Source organism: Heterocephalus glaber, unplaced genomic scaffold (assembly GCF_053883595.1).
Source record: "Heterocephalus glaber isolate CG9 unplaced genomic scaffold, H.glaber_assembly_v1.0 deba00000621, whole genome shotgun sequence".
Lineage (NCBI taxonomy): Eukaryota > Metazoa > Chordata > Mammalia > Rodentia > Bathyergidae > Heterocephalus > Heterocephalus glaber.
In genome coordinates this window covers 15,090,688-15,108,436 of record NW_028258153.1, presented here as the reverse complement: position 1 = coordinate 15,108,436, position 17,749 = coordinate 15,090,688, and the positions used below count along the sequence as shown (strand labels likewise).

Sequence of the window (17,749 nt, the reverse complement as noted above, 5' to 3'; positions counted from 1 at the left end):
TTGATCTTTAATGCCTATGTTTATTAAAATTATATTCTACCTTCTCCTTGCCTGAAATAAGCAGTTCAGAGCAACTGTAAAACATGGCAATTGGTTGAGCAAGCTGAGAGTTTTGAGCTTCTATTTCAGATCTGCATATTCTTATCTCCAAAGCTGAGTACTAAGTAAGGGGGCTTGTTCTCTATCCAAAAAACTACCCTTCCCAGCCAAACTCACCGATAGTGGAAGACGCATTATACAGCTGATTTGAGGCCTTTTTCTGTACAGCGACAAAGATACAAAGTTCTCTTTCATTTTGAGATCAGTGACTTAATCTACAACTGAAATTGAAATGAGATCATCTTTACAAATTTCCTTGATGGGATTCTTGTACATTATTTTCTAAATGAAGCTCTCTACTATTGCGCCAGTGGGAGCTGTCCAGCACAGATTTGGGTACCAGATGCTTTGAGAGTCTCTGAGATCATTTTAATAAACTTCCCCTTTGAAAGTCAACATATGTTCAACTATAGCTTTTAGATGAACAAATGAGGTCAGTAAGCAATAGTTACCAGTTTTATAGCCACTGAAATTCTCAAATTTACAATTTTAAATTATGTTAATATTATTAGGTTATATATAAAGGAATAATAATGCAGAGATGAGGTGGTTAGGGGATCTGCTAGAAGAATGTACTTATGGTTAAATATGCAGAAACAAGTTGATCAGCTATAAATGTAAGGAGAAACCTTAGGCGTCTGGAAAAATGAAAAGGAAAGCACAAGCTTACAGTCAGAATCTTGTGAGAAAGACTCAGTTACCAGTTTTATTCTCCCTATTCTCTTTAGCTAAGACGCCCTCTACTATCACGGCAGAAGACTCAGACTGAACCAAGAAACCGCCATGGGGCTCGGCTGTCAACCACTCGCAGGAGCATCCAACCTAAAACAAAGCCATCTGGTGAGGCCTCCTGTGTACCTTAGGACTGTGCCATTGACAAGGTGCCATGCAGCTCAGCCAGGGACATCTATAGAAACCGAGCTGATGCAGATAAGCACATCTTTGGGGAGACATTAGGCTAAGGGAAGAAGTTTCCCAGAATATTTTACTACCTTTTTGTCTTCTCAAATTTCCCAATTCCTGTCCCCAACCCCACGAACCTAGGGAAATGGAAGAACCCAAGGTAAACAATTTATATTCTGAGATTTGAGCACAGATGGTTGTGATGTCTTTTTATTTATTTATTTATTTATTTATTTATTTATTTACTGAAACCAGGCACTGGGATTTTTATATGGATTACTGAAGATGCACATATAATCCATAATAGTTGGACTTTTAAACCCTGTAGGGAGTTGTTAGGAGGGATGATCAAACTTACCTAATGTTCTTTACAACTTTTATTTTAGACCATTATATAAAAATTATTTTTCTAGTTTTAGTCTTTATAAGAAGATGAAATCAAAACATATAAAATTGTCAAATATGCTCTCATTGATTGATATACCAGCAATGTCTTTATGAAGATAAGCCAGGAGACACTGGTTAATGCCATTGACAGTCAATTTCTTCCCTATTTACTGACTCACCTCTGACTCACAGTGGATCAGAAACGATCTGTGACCTTCATTGAGGCTCAGCCAGAGCCAACAGCTGCCCAGACAGATGCACTTCCTGCCACAGACCAGCCACAGGGCTACAGCCCTGCTCTGTCTCAGCAACCAGAAGGAATGGACAAACCAGTCCTCACATCTTCCCCTGCCATAGTTGTTGCGGATCTGCACAGCCTGTCTCCTAAGCAGGTGAGGACCCTGGAGAAACAGGCAAGGTCTGCTCGCTTCATACTTACTTCTAGGAACTACTTGAATATACAAAGTTACTTCATATAATTAAGCATGGGTTTGCAACACTTTGTTTTCCAGACACTGGTTCTTCCATGATGAAAATCTATTTGAAACATAGCAGGAGCAAAATCTCAGCACTTTGGGTGGCTAAAGCAGGAGGATAAAAAGCTTGAGCCCAGCCTGGGGCAACTTAGCAACTTAGTAAAACCCTGTATCAAAAAGGAAAAAAAAGGAGAGGGGAGCAAAAGAAGTCTTTGTATTCTTCAGTTATGAAAAAACTGGAAGGAAAATATTTTTCAGCTGAAATGTCCATTGAAAATAGGTATATATATATAAAAAAGAAAATAGGTATATAATACATAGGTATATAATACATAGTTATTTTTGAAAAACAAACAAAGTTATTAGCCAAGACTAGTGGCACACACCTGGAATCCCAGCTACTCAGGTGACTGAGGCAGGATTATGAATTTGAGGCCAGCCTGGGCTACTTGGTGAGAACTTGTCTCAAAATAAAAAATAAAATAAAATAAAAAGGGCTGGGGATGCAGCTCAGCACTCCCTGGGTTTCATCCCCAGTGCCACAAAATAAACAAATACACAACCAATTTAGATGAGGCCTTACAGAGCCTTCTGTGTCCTATGAGAGGAATTTTTTGTTTTGATCTTGTTCCTCATTGTTTTCATATTTTTGTTTTGATTTTTTCATCTTTTAATTTTTATAAATGAATTCCTATAGGTACCAAATTCTCTTCATGTGAAGAACACTAAAAGTTAATAGTATTATGTACACTTGTATAGGCTTTGATTTCTAAAAGCATTTTAACATTTATAATGATCCCATTTGATCTGTACAGACTACAAGGTAACAAGACCAAAAAAATATGCTTATGTTAAAAAAAAGTGAGGCTTAAGCGGTGTGTGGTAGCACACAACTATAATCCAAGCTACTTGAGAGGCATAAGCAGGAGGATCACAAGTTCAAGGCTATGCTGGGCAACTCCATGAGACCATATCAAAATAAAAATTTTTTAAAGGAGTGGCAATGTAACTTAGTGGTAGAGTACTTGCATAGCATGCCAGACACCTTGGATTTAGTCCCCACAAACAAAAACTGAGGCCTACAAAGCTGGAAAGGCCTGCATAAGATTTTATCTTTAACAAAGGCTGAACTGAGATTAGCCTTCTGATTCCTTCCTTGTCCAGTTAAAGCCACACAGTATTTTTTGATAGTGTACTATCTATCCTATCTGTGCATGACACTATGATCCTTTTGATCACAGAGCAAGCCCCTCCCTGCTGAAGGAGACAAGAAAGAGGACACAGAAGCACAAGGTGCTGCAGCACACAGTCCCTTCTCTACTCAGCATTCGGATCCTGGTGACTTCACAGGCCTTGAGACATCCAGCCTCCTACAGCACGGAGACACTGTCCTTCACATCAGTGAGGAAAACGGCATGGAGAACCCCCTGCTGTCCAGCCAGTTAACTTTCAGGCCCACTGAACTGGGGGAGGTGGACGTAGCCCTAGATGAGTCTCATGTTTAATTGTACATCTTGTGAGCACTGCAGGAGTAGAGAAGACATAGGAAGGATCATTGCTGAAAGTTTAATACTTCTGCTTTAAAAAGATTACTTATAATATAGCACTTTACATCCAATGAGTGGCACAATCTGAACAGATTCTGTTGCTAGTACATCTAATGTTCACAAACGTCTTAAAAACCAATGGCTAAAAGGATTTAGTTGGGTGAAGACCATAACAACCAGGGAGAAGTAAGGGGAAAGAGCCATTTCACTGCACATTATGATTCAAGAAGCCTTGAGCAATTAAAAATATATACTATTACAGTATTGCTTTCATAGAAATATTAACAAATAATATGTTCTAAAAAGAATGCAATTTTTGAGGTTGCTTACATTATACATCTCATGCAAATGTTTATTTTTATAGTTTCAAAAATATTAAATTAAGTGGCTGTACAGGTAGCAATTTACATGAAAAATCAATAAGGAAAATATTAGTTTGGTAAGACTAAAGAACAAGCCTTCAGCCATTTGTGTTTGAATCAATAATACAACCATTTAGATGGAGAAAAATACTATTTTTAGAGCTGTGAACTTTCCAGAATTTATTTTTCAACTGTCGTCTTCACTGCATGTTATAAATCAAAATGCTAACGCCATAAAATCACTCCATCTCATAATCAATCACTATACAGAAAATATGCTAGAAATGACCAGGCATAACTCCAAATTAACAAGAACCTAAATATTTATGCAACTATAAAAACTAAATATAAATGTAATAGCTTCGAAGAGATGGTACTCCTACTTCTAGTCCTGACTACATCATTGCCAACATTAGGATTTATTGGGAAATATGATTATTTCTTTACAGTATCCTGTGCCTGCCCTTGAGGTTATATTTTCATATATTAAAGTTAGAGGTAGAATTGATTCAATAAAATAACTCTCTCTCAGTAGTAAAAATACTCTTATCATCCTTGGGGCATTTACATTTATGAGGAAAATATGTAAAGTAAGCAATTTCTTCATAGTCATAGCAAGCTTGTATATTTTACAAATAGGCCTTTAACTTGAAGCTCAATCACTTCAAGAAGAGTGTAAGATTTAGAAGGCCTGTGAGGCCAGTAACTAGGAGATTATTGAAGGGCTGAGCATCATGTAGTTCAGAATTAATTTTCAAAATGTTAACAGTTCACATTAGAAAACTGTTACATAACTACTATATATGTACCTAATTGGTATGGTCATGGTTGTGGTGGTGGTGGTGGTGGTGGTGTGTGTGTGTGTGTGTGTGTGTGTGTATGTGTGCGTGTGTGTGTGTGTGTATTTTCTACTCTTCAAGTAAAAGTTAAACATAGACTTTGATTTCTTTGAGATGAGTTTAAAATATATTCTATCTGATTAAGCTTTCACTTTAATGGCTGTGAAATGTACATGTTTAGTCAGAGGAGACTGACTAAACCCACCGTAATCATCAAGCAAAATTATTTTTCTGTTAGAATTGATTATTAAGTAGGCACTGTTTATATTGTGACTCACAACTTCAAATATGATTTGAGGTTATAGTCCCATTTGTTAAGAGAATAAAAAATATCTGTAAGTTAATGATAAAGAGTAAGATTTAAATTTTAACATTGCAAAATTTAAAAATTAAGGAGGTAAATAGCCTCTTATGTTTTATAACATTTTCATGTCATTTATACTTAGTGCTAAATTAATTCTCAAGTGCAGAAGTAGATATGTAAGTGGTTTTCTGATTCTGATATATATTTTCGTGTTAAAAATTATGCTGCTCAATTAGCATTAGAGGCCTTATGTTTGGTAATTATAAGTGTCTGGGCTACATGAGTCTCTATATGTGCTCGCTTTGTTCCAGTTTCTTCAAATCCTCTATGTATTACCTGTATCAAATATTTAAAAAGTAAAGGGGTCAAAGAAGATTGTTAAATATTCAACAAGAATCCTAAATATCTTTATATATATATATATATTTTAAATGTATTGGGCTGTTTTGAACATGATTTTGCTGGTCTGTCTGCCTTTTAGCCTGACTCCTTCACTCTAGTGTATGGAAGTCTGTCAGAAACTTTTTCAAGTAATATTGTTCTTTGCAAAAAAAAGCTTCCACTCTGAGAAACAGGGCCTTATAGAGCAGGAATGTTTTCATACTAGGACTACTAAGATTTGCAGATGTGTGCATCTGTTCCATTTAAGGTATCCTTAAACATGTTGAATGTAATGTGTTGAATGTTTATGTGTAATGCTAAAGTATCCATATGTATGTGCATAAGAGTGTCACAAGATGTATTCTCAGGAATACTGTTACCTGGAGTTTGAAGGAATAACTATTTTTAAAAATCAACAGTTGGGCACGATAAGGAAAAAGTTCAAGGTAATTCACAATCTTTTGTTAAGTTCAAAATATTATTGAGTACATGACAAAAAACTATTAATATGAAAAATACAGTAGTGATAATTGATCATTTCTTAAGCCATGATGATTAATGATATTTATCTTCTTCAGAGAAAAAATTAAACAAGCACCCACTCCCATGTATAAAAAAAAATGGACTCAACAAAGAGGTTGCTTTTTCTGAAATTAACTTTTGAGAGACATTAGCATAAACATGCATCATCCATGATAGTGGGTGCAGATTTATACTACTCAGATTCAAACCAGTTCAAATCCCAGATACAGAATTTTCTATAGCAAATATTTTGCTTTCATTTTTCAGTATTTGCTGCTTTCTATAATTCTATTAGATGAGTTATTTGATTCTTCTGAAAAGGAAATAAGTTATTGAGCACTTTGGAACAAGGCACTAAGAACTATAGTGTCAAAAGACATCAATGGGCACATGGCAATGCTGAGGGAAAATGTGTGGTACTGGTGATCTCATTAGGCCTATTACAGAGGCCAGGAGTATCTGGTTTGCTACTTCAGGCTTTGAGTACCTGAGACAAGAAGACATCTCCTCTCTTCTTTAGCATCTGTTCCTTTGATTGGCAAAGAACTTTGTCCACTCTGTTTCCCAGCTCTGAGAGTTTCTGAGATAAGAAGAGGGTTTATAGAGAGATTATAGGGGAAAAAGGTGTCATAAATGGAATAGAATTATAGTCTAAAACATGAATCAAGATATACAGATATTTTAATAGAGCACAGTCTCCAGAATTTGCTGCTATTATATTGAGTCATACTGTTTCCCTGTGACCTCATATTTCCCAGTTGCACAGCCTTGTGTCTTAGCAGTGAGTCGAATGTCCCACTTCCTCATTTACTTTAGTGGGCCTCAACTGCAGCATTTCAGAAGCAAACATTGATTTGACACTCAGGAGAATAAAACAAGTTGAGAACCGAATGTATTTGGAAAAGCTTCAGATAAATTTACTTGTATTATTTTAGGATCATTTAGGATTACAGATCTATGTACCTCCATGATATTTTTTAATAGTCACTGTGACCACAGGATGCAAGTACTTTGTTAGCCATTTTATAGGTAAAAATGAAGGATTGACTACACAGCCAACTTCCCTCAAATGACTATGAAATCTTATGAATACTGAATGACCAAAGAGCATGGAAAAAATGCATAAGAATAAATACTGAAATGTTTATGAAAGATATTTATGAAAGATATGAAGTATTCTGTGTTTGAATATGCACATATAATAAATATAAAAGCATTTAATATGACTAAGTTTTATTTCTCACCATAGGGGATGGGTTGGCTCATTCAGCAAAATGTTTATTTTGGATCCCTGAGGCAAGCCTGTTAATGCCTTGCTGTACCTCTTCCACCCCACAGTCTGGGCTGTTACCATCCAATTAGACACGTAGAGTTCCCCCTCTCCCCTTATTGAGTTCCATTCTACCCCTGCTTTTACCGTTACCTTTCATAATAAAGCAGAATGGGAACAATGGAAGACAGGTATCCCAACAACTAACTTCACTACCAAGACTACATAAAGTGCTGGCGTAACTGGTACATTTCCCATTGGGAATAGTAAAGACTCAGTTGTCTTTTTTTTTTTTTTTTTTTTTTTTTTTTGGTACTGGGCATCGAACTCGGGAGCTTGCGCTTGTGAAGCAGGAACCGGAACCACTGAGCTAAATCCCCAGCCCTCTGTTGTCTTTTGTATGTGGCCATAAAGACCATGGGATCCAATTTACCACCACTATATCTTTAATATAGATTATGAGGTGCTCTATCCTTACTCCCTATGAATTGGTCCTGCTAATTCTTTTTTCCCCCTCCTCATGTAATTTTTTCTTCCGTCTTTTTTCCTAACCCAAAGACTCCAGACACACTTGGAAGCAGGACGCTTATACATTTCTGTATGGTGAATGAATAGTAAACAGATGCACTAAATTTATCAATGAACTCTGCTGACAGGGGAGAAAAGAGGGGGGCAAGGGACAGAAGCAGAAAAGGTGGGCAGTAATAATAACCACCATTTTGTACTGACCACCAGGCGTCCTGCGGGGCGCATTGCCTGGCCTCTTTCGTTTAATCTTCACAACAAAGCTAAATGCCAGGTATTGTCTTTACAGATGAGAAAACTGGGGCAGGGAGAAGTGACTTGTCTGGTCATGTAGCTAGAGCAAGCTAGAACCAGCCAGAGCTAAGGTTGCTCCAACTGGGGACAAGAGCTCTACAGGAGGAGAGAAATAAGAGGAAAAGTTTTGTTGATTCTTAAGGGGGAAACAGCACTTGGCGTTGGGGCGGGGGAAAGAAAGGAATTGAATAAGCAAATGACAGAGAAACAAAAAGTGGGCAAGGGTCAAGAGCGAGGAGCGAGAACCGCACACAATGCAAGGCCAAAGAAGCTTAAGAAACTCCTTCAGCAGGATAGGGCAAAAGACCGGAAAACTGGGCGGAAATGGCGTCAGGGAAGGAGGAACTAGGCCCTTCTCCAGGCCTGCCCCCTAGCGGCCCCTCCCTCTAGGAGGCGGGACTTCCTCTTGCAGGACGGCTGCTTCCGTCAGCGTCCGGAAGACGCCACAGGGAAGGGCCAGGTCGAAACTGGGAGCCCGATTTGGGCGAGATTTCTTTCCTACGGCGACCTGGGGTAACTTCTTTTAGGGAACCAACACCATGGCGTCGGGCTGCAAGATTGGCCCGTCTATCCTTAACAGCGACCTGGCCAGTTTAGGTGCCGAGTGTCTCCGGATGCTAGACTCTGGGGCCGATTATCTGCACCTGGATGTGATGGACGGGTAACTCCTGGGGGCTCGGGGCGGGTTGCCGCGCGGGGCGGGACGGCGCACCTTGATGGAGTGCCTGCTGGGTGCATGGCACCTCTTCCCGACGGAGCGCCTCGCTCCGAGGGCACTTGTGAGGAGGGGCCTGGGGTGGGAACCGGGCCAGCGCTGGAGGAGCTGACTCCGCTTGCTGCCGAGCGGGCTGATGCTCGGTCCCAAACCTCAGCTCCTCCCCGCCCCCACCCAACGTGTGGCCCGAGGACCCGGAAGCGACCTTGAAGGTCTAGGACTCATCTTTGATAATGCGGTTGTGGAGACCGGCCAGAGGGGATAGGCATGCCTTTCCGACGCTCCTATGGCTAGTTAGTGCAAAGGTGGGAAGACCAGTATATGGACCGAGAGCTTGGCACACGGAGTGAGATTGCTCAAGTGTTTCCACTTGCCACATTATCTTGGACAAGTCACTCAGTTTCATTTCTGAGAACTGGGAATACTGAGAACCTACTACTTAGACTTCTGTGCAAGATGAAATGAGCGAGTACAAGTAAAGTTTACCGTGCCTGGCATATAGTAACTTCTCTATAATCGTTGTTGTATCATTATTCGAATTTTGATTTTTCTGTCTATTTTCTCTTCAGGCACCCTGCTTTTCAGGGAGGGCAGTTTTTTGTAAGTAATTTTCAAGCACTGTAGTAATAGCACATAATGTTGTTTAGAATCAGAATGCAGCTTTCTTAAGGTGGTTATAAAATGAGGAAACAAACCTAGTAGAAAAAAAACAGACTTCCTCAAGAGTACAGAGATTATGACAGACTTAACCTCATGTATTATTGCCTTTGCCAAGTGTCTGCCATTCTCTGAACCCCAGTGTTAAACCTGGCCATAAAATCGCAAGAGTCATAACCTTGGGTCAGGATAGAAAAAATTAACTTACTGCAAATAGGTAAAACCTCCATGTGCCGTCATTCAGGTTTGCAAGATGGTGTTATGTACAACAGGTGATTAATTCGTTTTCTTTTTAATGTCACTCCTCTGTAATAATTTTCTCTTCCTTTGTTCTCCGAGGCTAAATCTAACCACCTCTTTTCCATTCCACCTCCCAAATCTGTCTTACTAATATGACACAGCCTTGACCTTAGAGCACTAAGAATTACAGGCTCGGTGTGTAAGGTTAGTAAATACTGCCTTTCACATAAGCTTGATTTATTTGGAATCATATGTAATTCTACTTCGTGTGTGAATCTGCTTGGTACGGATAGCAGTTTCCTGTAGTAGCTCATGTATGGGTTAGTGAAGTGGATGAAGAAAATCATTTGTTTTCACTTTGCAGATCAGGAGTATTAGTGACAGCAAGAGTAGCAATATTTAGGACCACTTGTCTGTTTCTGTTGTGGCACTTCTTATGCATTAGCTCACACAAACTTAGGAGCTTGGTGCTTTTGTTACCACCCAGCATTTTTGACAGTGAGGAATGTGGCAGTCTTGCCTTATAGATAGGAAATGGTGGGGCCAGGGTTAGAAGCAGTGTAAACAGCCCAAGTTGTTTCAAGTATACTTTTGGTGAGTCTTGGACTTGACAAAAATCAGACATTTATTTCTGTGTTCTCAAAGAACAATAGTTTATCCACTTATTTCTGTTATCTGTTTCATGCCTGTCTTGCTAACTGTAGTATTCTCTATAGTAACGCACCATTGACAGGCTTAGTTACCATTTGTTAAATGACTACATGATTAAATTAATAATGGGAAGACTCTCTTAAGAATCACTTTCCCCCACTCCCAGCGTTGTGTTATATCTTGAGCTTACTAAATAAAAGAAATATTTTTTAAGCTGATCTCTTTTCACCAGGAAACGCCGATTTGGAGAAACTAAGTTCTGCAGTTTTTAAACTCCTTCCCTTTTAGTCTTCACACACTTTTTAAAGTAAGAATTGTGTTTATTTCCCTTCTGCAAAGGAACAAACCAGTTTAGGAAGGTTCGGCCTCTTTTGTTGATATCCTGCCAGAGGAGGCAGAACCTGGCTGAGCTGATGCCAGTGGCTCTCTGCCAAGGGCCAAGGCGTCTCCTAGGCCAGTGGTGTGAGTGTGGGGCTGAGGGCTCCATTTCGAGGATGGCAGTGCAGCATGCCTTCCCTCATGGTACTGCCTTGAGTTTCTCTCTTTCCTGAATTCTTTTCTAAATTTCATCAAACATGCTTTGGATGTGCTTATTTCCTAGTCTCCCTCCTCACTTAGGACTCCAGTTTCTTTCCTGATTTATACTGAATATCTAGAAGCTCAGAACTAGTTTGCAGATCACTGCGAAAGGAGGAATACTCGTATGGTTGGATATTTGGAATAAAGGACTAGTTGATAATGTGGAAAAACATCCTAGAATACACAAATTCCTCGTGGTAGGGCAGTGATTGTAATATGTTGATCCTAAGCATGGAAACAGAACAAATGAAGCTGTTTTTAAATAATGAGCAGGATTTAAAATTGAGTATTTTTCACATTTATACTGGATTTCTGATTTTGGGGGAAATTTTCTTTTTCTTGGTACTGGGGATCGAACTTGGGACCTTGTGCTTGCAAGGCAGGCGAGGGCACCACTGAGCTAAATCCCTGGGCCAAAAATTTTTAAATCTAAGAATTGATCAGCCCTGGTCCACACTCTACCAAGGCCCTGATGGGCAAGCTGAAAAGGGGTTGTTCATTTGTCCTCCACTCCTGTCTGTCCTGTTTGCTCCTGGATGTTTCCTGCTGGGTCCCATTGGCTTGTTAGATTGTGACCCCTGGTTTACTGGAAGATTTTCTGGTTACAGTCTTGATAAATAATACATCAGCCTTAATCATCTTCAGCATCTTTGCCTTGTCTGATACAGATTGCATTACAGTTATATTCTAAGTAAAGCTTAAGATTAGTGATGGAACGTGATGACAGATGAGAGAATTTTAGTTGTATAAAGGGTTATGGTTAATTCCACAGGAAAAGAAATACTTAGTTATTGCGTTTTATTTCTTGTACACTTTACTCCAAAATGTACTTTCACGGAAAACAAAGTAGAATGAAGCAGACTTTCAGATGCATTTTCTCCTCCTTAAAGTGAATTTAGTGTTTTCCAAGTTGGTCTGATAAGAGCTCCCTGAGACATTTGTTAAAATTCAGATTCTCAAGCCCTCTTTCGAGTCTGTAGGCCTGAAGTGGAGGCTGTGTATCCATTTGTAGCACTGTGGGGTTCTGTTGTCAGGCAAATTCAGCACAGCCTGATTTAATGATGGGGTTTGTAGCCCTTTTTTTGTTGTGGCCTAGCCCAGGAGCCTTTGCTTTCTTCTGAGAATACTGGGGCATTTTGTGCATCCTATTACCTTTATTATAAATGAAACCTAAGATCAAGAGTACAGAGGCCACACAGTAAATGAACAGTGTGTGAAATCAAAATCTTTTAATTCCAAAGGTATAGAATATTCAGTAAGCCTCATTGACTGCTCATTGGACCTTTATTTCTAGTTTATGTAACATAACATCTTATCTGTAATCCCAATAGTGATTTCTTTTAGTCAGCAATTTCCGAAATACTAGAAATCCAACCTGTAAGGACCCATATGTTAGTGAGTGAAAGTGTCTGCTCTTACCTACCCCTTTCAGCTATGTTCTGTCCCCCATACTTTTTGTCGTTGTTTTCATTGTCCAGGCAGATGAGCACAGTAACTGAGACCTTGGCCTTAGAATGCACATTGCCTGGGTTTCACATCTGCCTGCCTGTGGTACTTACTGGTTGTTTGACCTCGAGCCTCTTTTCCTCATCTATGAAGTGCAAATAACAGGACCTGTTTCATAGGGTAGTTGTGAGATTTTAAAGGTTTAGTATGTGGGCTGTTTCAAACTTGTGCCTGAATGGTGTGTCACTAGTACTTACTCTGCCAGGTATCTGTACCTAGAACCGAACCGCCCTGGTTTGTTCTCTCTTGCTCCCTCTTCCCCCACATCTAATCAGTTGACAAATCCAGGTAGTCTTGCAATCATTATTGCTCTTCCTTGCCACCTCCCAACACCTCTTCATACCTTCCTTGCAATTTATTGCCTAGCCCATCTTTCTGCTTTATTGTTTGTGACTTAGCTATTATTTACTGCTTGGCTTAAAATCTTCATATTTACAGTGGGATAAAATCTGAAGAGCTGAGCTTGGCATTTGACACCCTTAATTGGATAAAACCTACCTCTTAGGTTTCTCATACCAGCCAAGCTGATCAATACTATTTCCCCCTTCTTGGAATGTAACTTGGTTTTTTCTACCTTTATCTCCTTTCTTTTCCCATCTTTACAAATCCTATCGTTTTATAAATCTCATGATCTTCTCTGTTAACATTCTGTAATATTTGCTCTTAGTTTTAACAGTTTCATCTATAATCACCTACTGTCTGTTCATTATTGTTTAACCTTTCTCAAAGCCAATACTTATTTGTTTGTTTTTGTGTACTGGGGATTGAACCCAGTGCCTTCATGTTGAGCTGCATGCCCAGCCCTTTTGTTTGTTTGAAACAGGTTCTTTCTGAGTTGCCCAGGCTGTCCTTGAACTTGTAGTTCTCCTGCCTCAGGCTCTGTGGTGCTGAGGTTAAGGCACATTCCTCCGTGCCCTATTTATAGTTTATTCATCTAACAGTTTAGTATGAGTGGTCTCTCCTACAGTAATTCAGGGCAATAGCCTTCATTCGTCCTGAAGGGCTTTATTCGTAGAAAGGCACAGTGAGAGTAGGAAAAGAATTTTGGACAACGTTGAATATCCCTTATCCAAAATGCCAGCTGGGGTTGTACCTCAGTGGCATAGCAATTGCTTAGCATGCTCAAGGCCCTAATGTTGATTTCCTGCACCACAAATAATAGAAAACAACCTTATCCAAAACGCTTGGGAACAGAAGTGTTTCAGTTTTTTTTTTTGGAATACTTAACATTTATATAATGAGATACTTGGGGGATGGGACCCAAATCTAAAAATAAAATTCATTTTTTTCATATGCACCTTATAGACATCTGAAGGTAATTTCATATAGTGCTGTTAAGTGTCCCAGCATTTTACTACAGCCTGTTGCATGATGAGTGGACTTTGCTACCCATGGCATCATGTTGGTACTCAAAAAATTTCTAATTTTAAAACATTTTGGGTTTTTGGATTAAGAATGCTCATGTATCACTATCTCTAGAATCTGCAATGACATATCACTTAAACTCATAGTCCATTGACAACAATTAGTCACATGGGCTGTTTGGACGTAAAGGGAGCTGGGAAATGTAGTCCTTGGGTGAGATGGTTTCCTACTTACCACAATACTGTAGCAGTAGGTCATGAATTTTGGTGAGTCACTAGCCATCTCTTTTCCGTGAGTTTGTAAACTCAGGCTAAAGGAATGCTAACATATTTCTTCCCAAAGCATAGTACTTGATGTACCCACCATGGAAATTGCATATAGGAGGTTTTGTTAAATATTTTATCGAACAAGTGACACAACAGAAGTATTAACTGAAGCAGGTTAAAGACTATTTTGGGTCTGATGTCAAGGCAGACTTCATTTGAATCCTACCTCAACTGACGTAAGGGTGTTATTTAGCCAATGTTCTTCAGTGGGAGTAATAATAGTACCTTTTCATTTGGCTGTTGTGCAGATGAAGTAGGGTACAGTCCCTGGCCTGTAGTAATCCCAAGGTAAAAATGGTTATCTTTAAGAAAGTTAAGTAAACTGTCATTTAGTGCCCTGTGATTGAAATCGATTGGGGGCAGCTACAAGATTCCAGGAGACCTGTGTTAGAACTGTGAACTTTACCAGCTAGTATGTGAATTGGGCAAGTCATAAACTTGGGAGTTTTTTTTACTTTGTCATCTTCGCATTTTTACCTCTCGTAGGTAGACTGATCATTATGAAGATACATGTGACATTGCATATTTGTTGTTATATCAAGGAGATACCGTTCTGGAAAACCAAAATTATCCAGTCATCTTTACTTTTAATATTGTATTAAGTTGAAAAATAGCACAGTCCCAGACCATCTCCTCTGCCCTCATCACACTTCATACTGAGAGAAATACAGAAACTGAATTGAAAACACTTTCAGAGTAAGATTTTGTTTGTCTTGTAGGCATTTTGTTCCCAACATCACCTTTGGTCACCCTGTGGTAGAAAGCCTCCGAAAGCAGCTAGGCCAGGACCCTTTCTTTGGTAAGTGGGTGTTATGCCATCTGAAGTTGAATATGTTGTTCAAATAAAGGAAAAATGGATAGTTGATTTCTTAACTTCAAGTTCATCTTGTGCCCTTCTCCCCTGTCCCCCTAATCGCTCCCTGTGCTAGGCCTTCAGTGGCCTGAGTTCAGTAGCAAGCTACACCTCCTTCTGCCTCAGAGCCTTGGTACTTGCTGCTTTCTGCCTAAGAAGCTTCTTACTTGGCTCCCTCATCTCTGGGCCTCAAGTCACTTGTCATTTTCTAAGGACCTATGCTAAATTAACTTTTATCCAGTTAAGATCTTGTTGATTTTCTTCTTAGACTTGCTTTGGTCAGAGATTACTTTTATCAGACCATAAAATCCCTGAGGGGAGAAATTGACCCCACCTTATTTACTGCATTTTTCCTAAAGCTAAGCATTCATATAGGATTGGGACTCGGTGTAATTGTTCATTGAATTTGCGGTCTGGGAGTCATTTATTTCATGAAAGGTGCAGCCTTCTACACATGGAGCCTAAATATGCTCCAATTCGATGTCCTAGGATAATAGGAATTCAGATTCTTAACACGTGACCTGGAAGTTACTTCAACTGAAGCACAGATTCAGCCCAAATGCTTTTGCATTTGTTGTTTTAAACTATGTTAGCAATGCCTCATTTGCCAAGTCTTTTGTACATAAGAAATTATACAAGTTTTTATAAGTAGTGTTTATATGTAACTCCTAGAATTTAGTAGAACTTTCTTTTATTGTTTTTATCAGCATATTATTGGCCAGTTTTGTAAAGGACTCTGCTGTTCACCATGGTAGCCACAAGCCACATATAACTATTTAAAAGTAATTAAAATTAAACATTGAGTTTCTTATCCACATTGATACCACTGCAAGTCCTCAGCCACACGGGCTAATAACTACTGGCTTGTACTGTGGAGCTGTGGAACATTTCTGTCCTTTCTGGAGAATTCATGTGGACTGAAGAAAACATGGTTTATCACCTCATTCAGGGGACACAGTAAGCAGAGTTCCAGCAACATGGTCATCATTTGAAATTTCCAAATAATGGGTTACAATCTTCTGATTAGCTAGACTTTAATTTTTGTTTTAGTTTTTGCCACTTTTTAGAAAATGAAGTAAATTTTTTCTTTAATCAAAGTATACCAGATACCATGACTCTTTTTGTGACTTTTTCACAGAGTTGGATGAAATAGCATACTTTGACCATCAGGTAGCTGTTGAGTACTCTGCTTCTGGTTTCCTTATGTGGGTTTAAAATTTTTTTGCCTTTTATTTTGGCTCCTGGTGTGACTTCTTAACACTGTCTGTATCTTCTCCTGTCAGTGTCTCCTCTTTCCAGTCCTACTGCTACTGCCACATGCACTCCACTTTTTCTCCTGCTCTTGTTTGCTGAAAAACTTGCTAATTAACATTTTTAAAAGAAGGATTTTTTGTTAATTCTTAGCTCTTTGTTGTTGGATAAATTGTTACACAATATATTTTAGGAACTAAATCACAAATGTGTGTAACTTCTGAAATTTCTAACTGCTCCGTTTTAGAATTGAATAGAAATAACCATCTAAGGAAGCCAGGCGTGGGTGGCCTACACCTGTAATCCCAGCACTTGGGAGGCTGAGGCAGGAAAATCCCTGCAACTTCAAGGCCAGCCTGGGCTACATAAGGAGACACTTGTCTCAGAAAACAAAACAAACAAATCATCTAAGGAATAAAGTGATAAGAAATCTTTTCTCCTTGTTATCTAAATCCAGTAGTCTGATTTAGATAACAATAGTTATACTGTCATAGTGTAGTATGGGGCCGTGGAAATCCTCAAGACCTTTTCTAGTCATCTGTGTGCCAGAGCTACTTTCATAATACTAAGGTGTTACTTGTTACTTGTTATATTGATGGTGCAAAGGCAATAGTGAGTTAGCTTGCTGATGCTTTCACCCAGATCATTGTGGTGGTGTTGAGCTGTACCAGTAGTCATAAATACATCATCGCTATGTGTCCACAGGAAGTGTCCTTTTGGAACAGTATAAATTATTGATTTGAATAGATCTTGGTTTTTGAGTATGTGCCTGTTGAACATTTGTATGAAAGAAAAGGCCCTTTTGCATCCTCAGGGGCAACACTTTTTTCAAGGAGATTCTCTTGCATGATAGTTTGAATCATGATCTGAATTAGCTTTTTCAATTAACACCATTTTTCCTTGAAAAAAACAACTGACAGATAACCTGGTACTTTTAAAGAATTGGCTATTTTACTGACATTTTCTTTAAAATTAATAAAATGAACATGTCACTTCAGGGAAAACACCTTGTCAGGTTTTGTTGCCACTGATACAATTAGAGCCTGCAAGAGAAAGATAGAAAATTGGAAAAGTTGTATCTTTTACCACTCTTGAGCTCAACAGCTTCCTGATAATGGATGATCCTTGCCTTACAAAGAGGTTACTTCCTAGTAAATGTGTTGTAAGTTGAAAATATAAGTCAAAAATGCATCTAATAACCATAACCTGTTAAAACTTTATGCCTCAGCCTAACCTATCATAAACATGCACAGTACACTTATATTAGCCAGTAGTTAGGTAAAATCATTTAACACAGAGGCCATTTTATAATAATTGGTGGATATCTTGTGTGATTTACTGAATACCTATATCCAAAACAACACTGGCAGCACAATACACTTTACTGTGTCAGTCATTCACTGTGTGACCACATGGCTGACTGGGATCTGTGGCTCAGTGGCACACTGGGAGGGAGTATTTACTGTTCACATATCACTTGAGTAGGAAAAGATCATGCTGCTAGGCTTTCAACCATTGTTAAATCAGAGACCAACTGGATTATGTTTCTTCGTGTACATACTATGATGTAGTTTAATTTATGAATTAGGTACAAACAGTAATACAGTAGCTGTAACAAAGTACTGTAAAAAAGTACTGTAAAAGAATATGGTCTCTCAAAATATCTTACTGTGCAGTATTTACCCTTCTTGTGATGA

At 38.9% G+C, this 17,749-nt stretch overlaps 2 protein-coding genes across 17 annotated transcripts in view; both read left to right on the top strand.

Moving 5' to 3' along the window:
* Unc80 (unc-80 subunit of NALCN channel complex) overlaps positions 1 to 7,046 on the top strand; it is a 219,931-nt gene extending 212,885 nt beyond the window's left edge. For 10 of the 11 annotated variants that reach the window (XM_013074516.3, XM_087205796.1, XM_021263510.2 and 7 more), the window contains 3 exons: positions 828 to 939; positions 1,582 to 1,781; positions 3,107 to 7,046. In XM_013074516.3, coding sequence (XP_012929970.1) covers positions 828 to 939; positions 1,582 to 1,781; positions 3,107 to 3,370 — 576 coding nt within the window. In that variant the 3' untranslated portion in view covers positions 3,371 to 7,046. Of the gene's footprint in view, positions 1 to 827; positions 940 to 1,581; positions 1,782 to 3,106 lie in introns of those variants that run through there. The other variant, XR_015449083.1, reaches the window with a different exon arrangement.
* A 1,269-nt stretch (positions 7,047 to 8,315) lies between these two features.
* The window catches only part of Rpe (ribulose-5-phosphate-3-epimerase), a 32,629-nt gene continuing 23,195 nt past the window's right edge, over positions 8,316 to 17,749 (top strand). For 3 of the 6 annotated variants that reach the window (XM_004851119.3, XM_004851118.3, XM_021263502.2), the window contains exons 1-2: positions 8,318 to 8,570; positions 14,668 to 14,747. In XM_004851119.3, coding sequence (XP_004851176.1) covers positions 8,449 to 8,570; positions 14,668 to 14,747 — 202 coding nt within the window. In that variant the 5' untranslated portion in view covers positions 8,318 to 8,448. Of the gene's footprint in view, positions 8,571 to 14,667; positions 14,748 to 17,749 lie in introns of all 6 variants that reach the window. The other 3 variants (XM_004851120.3, XM_087205802.1, XM_013074487.3) reach the window with 3 other exon arrangements.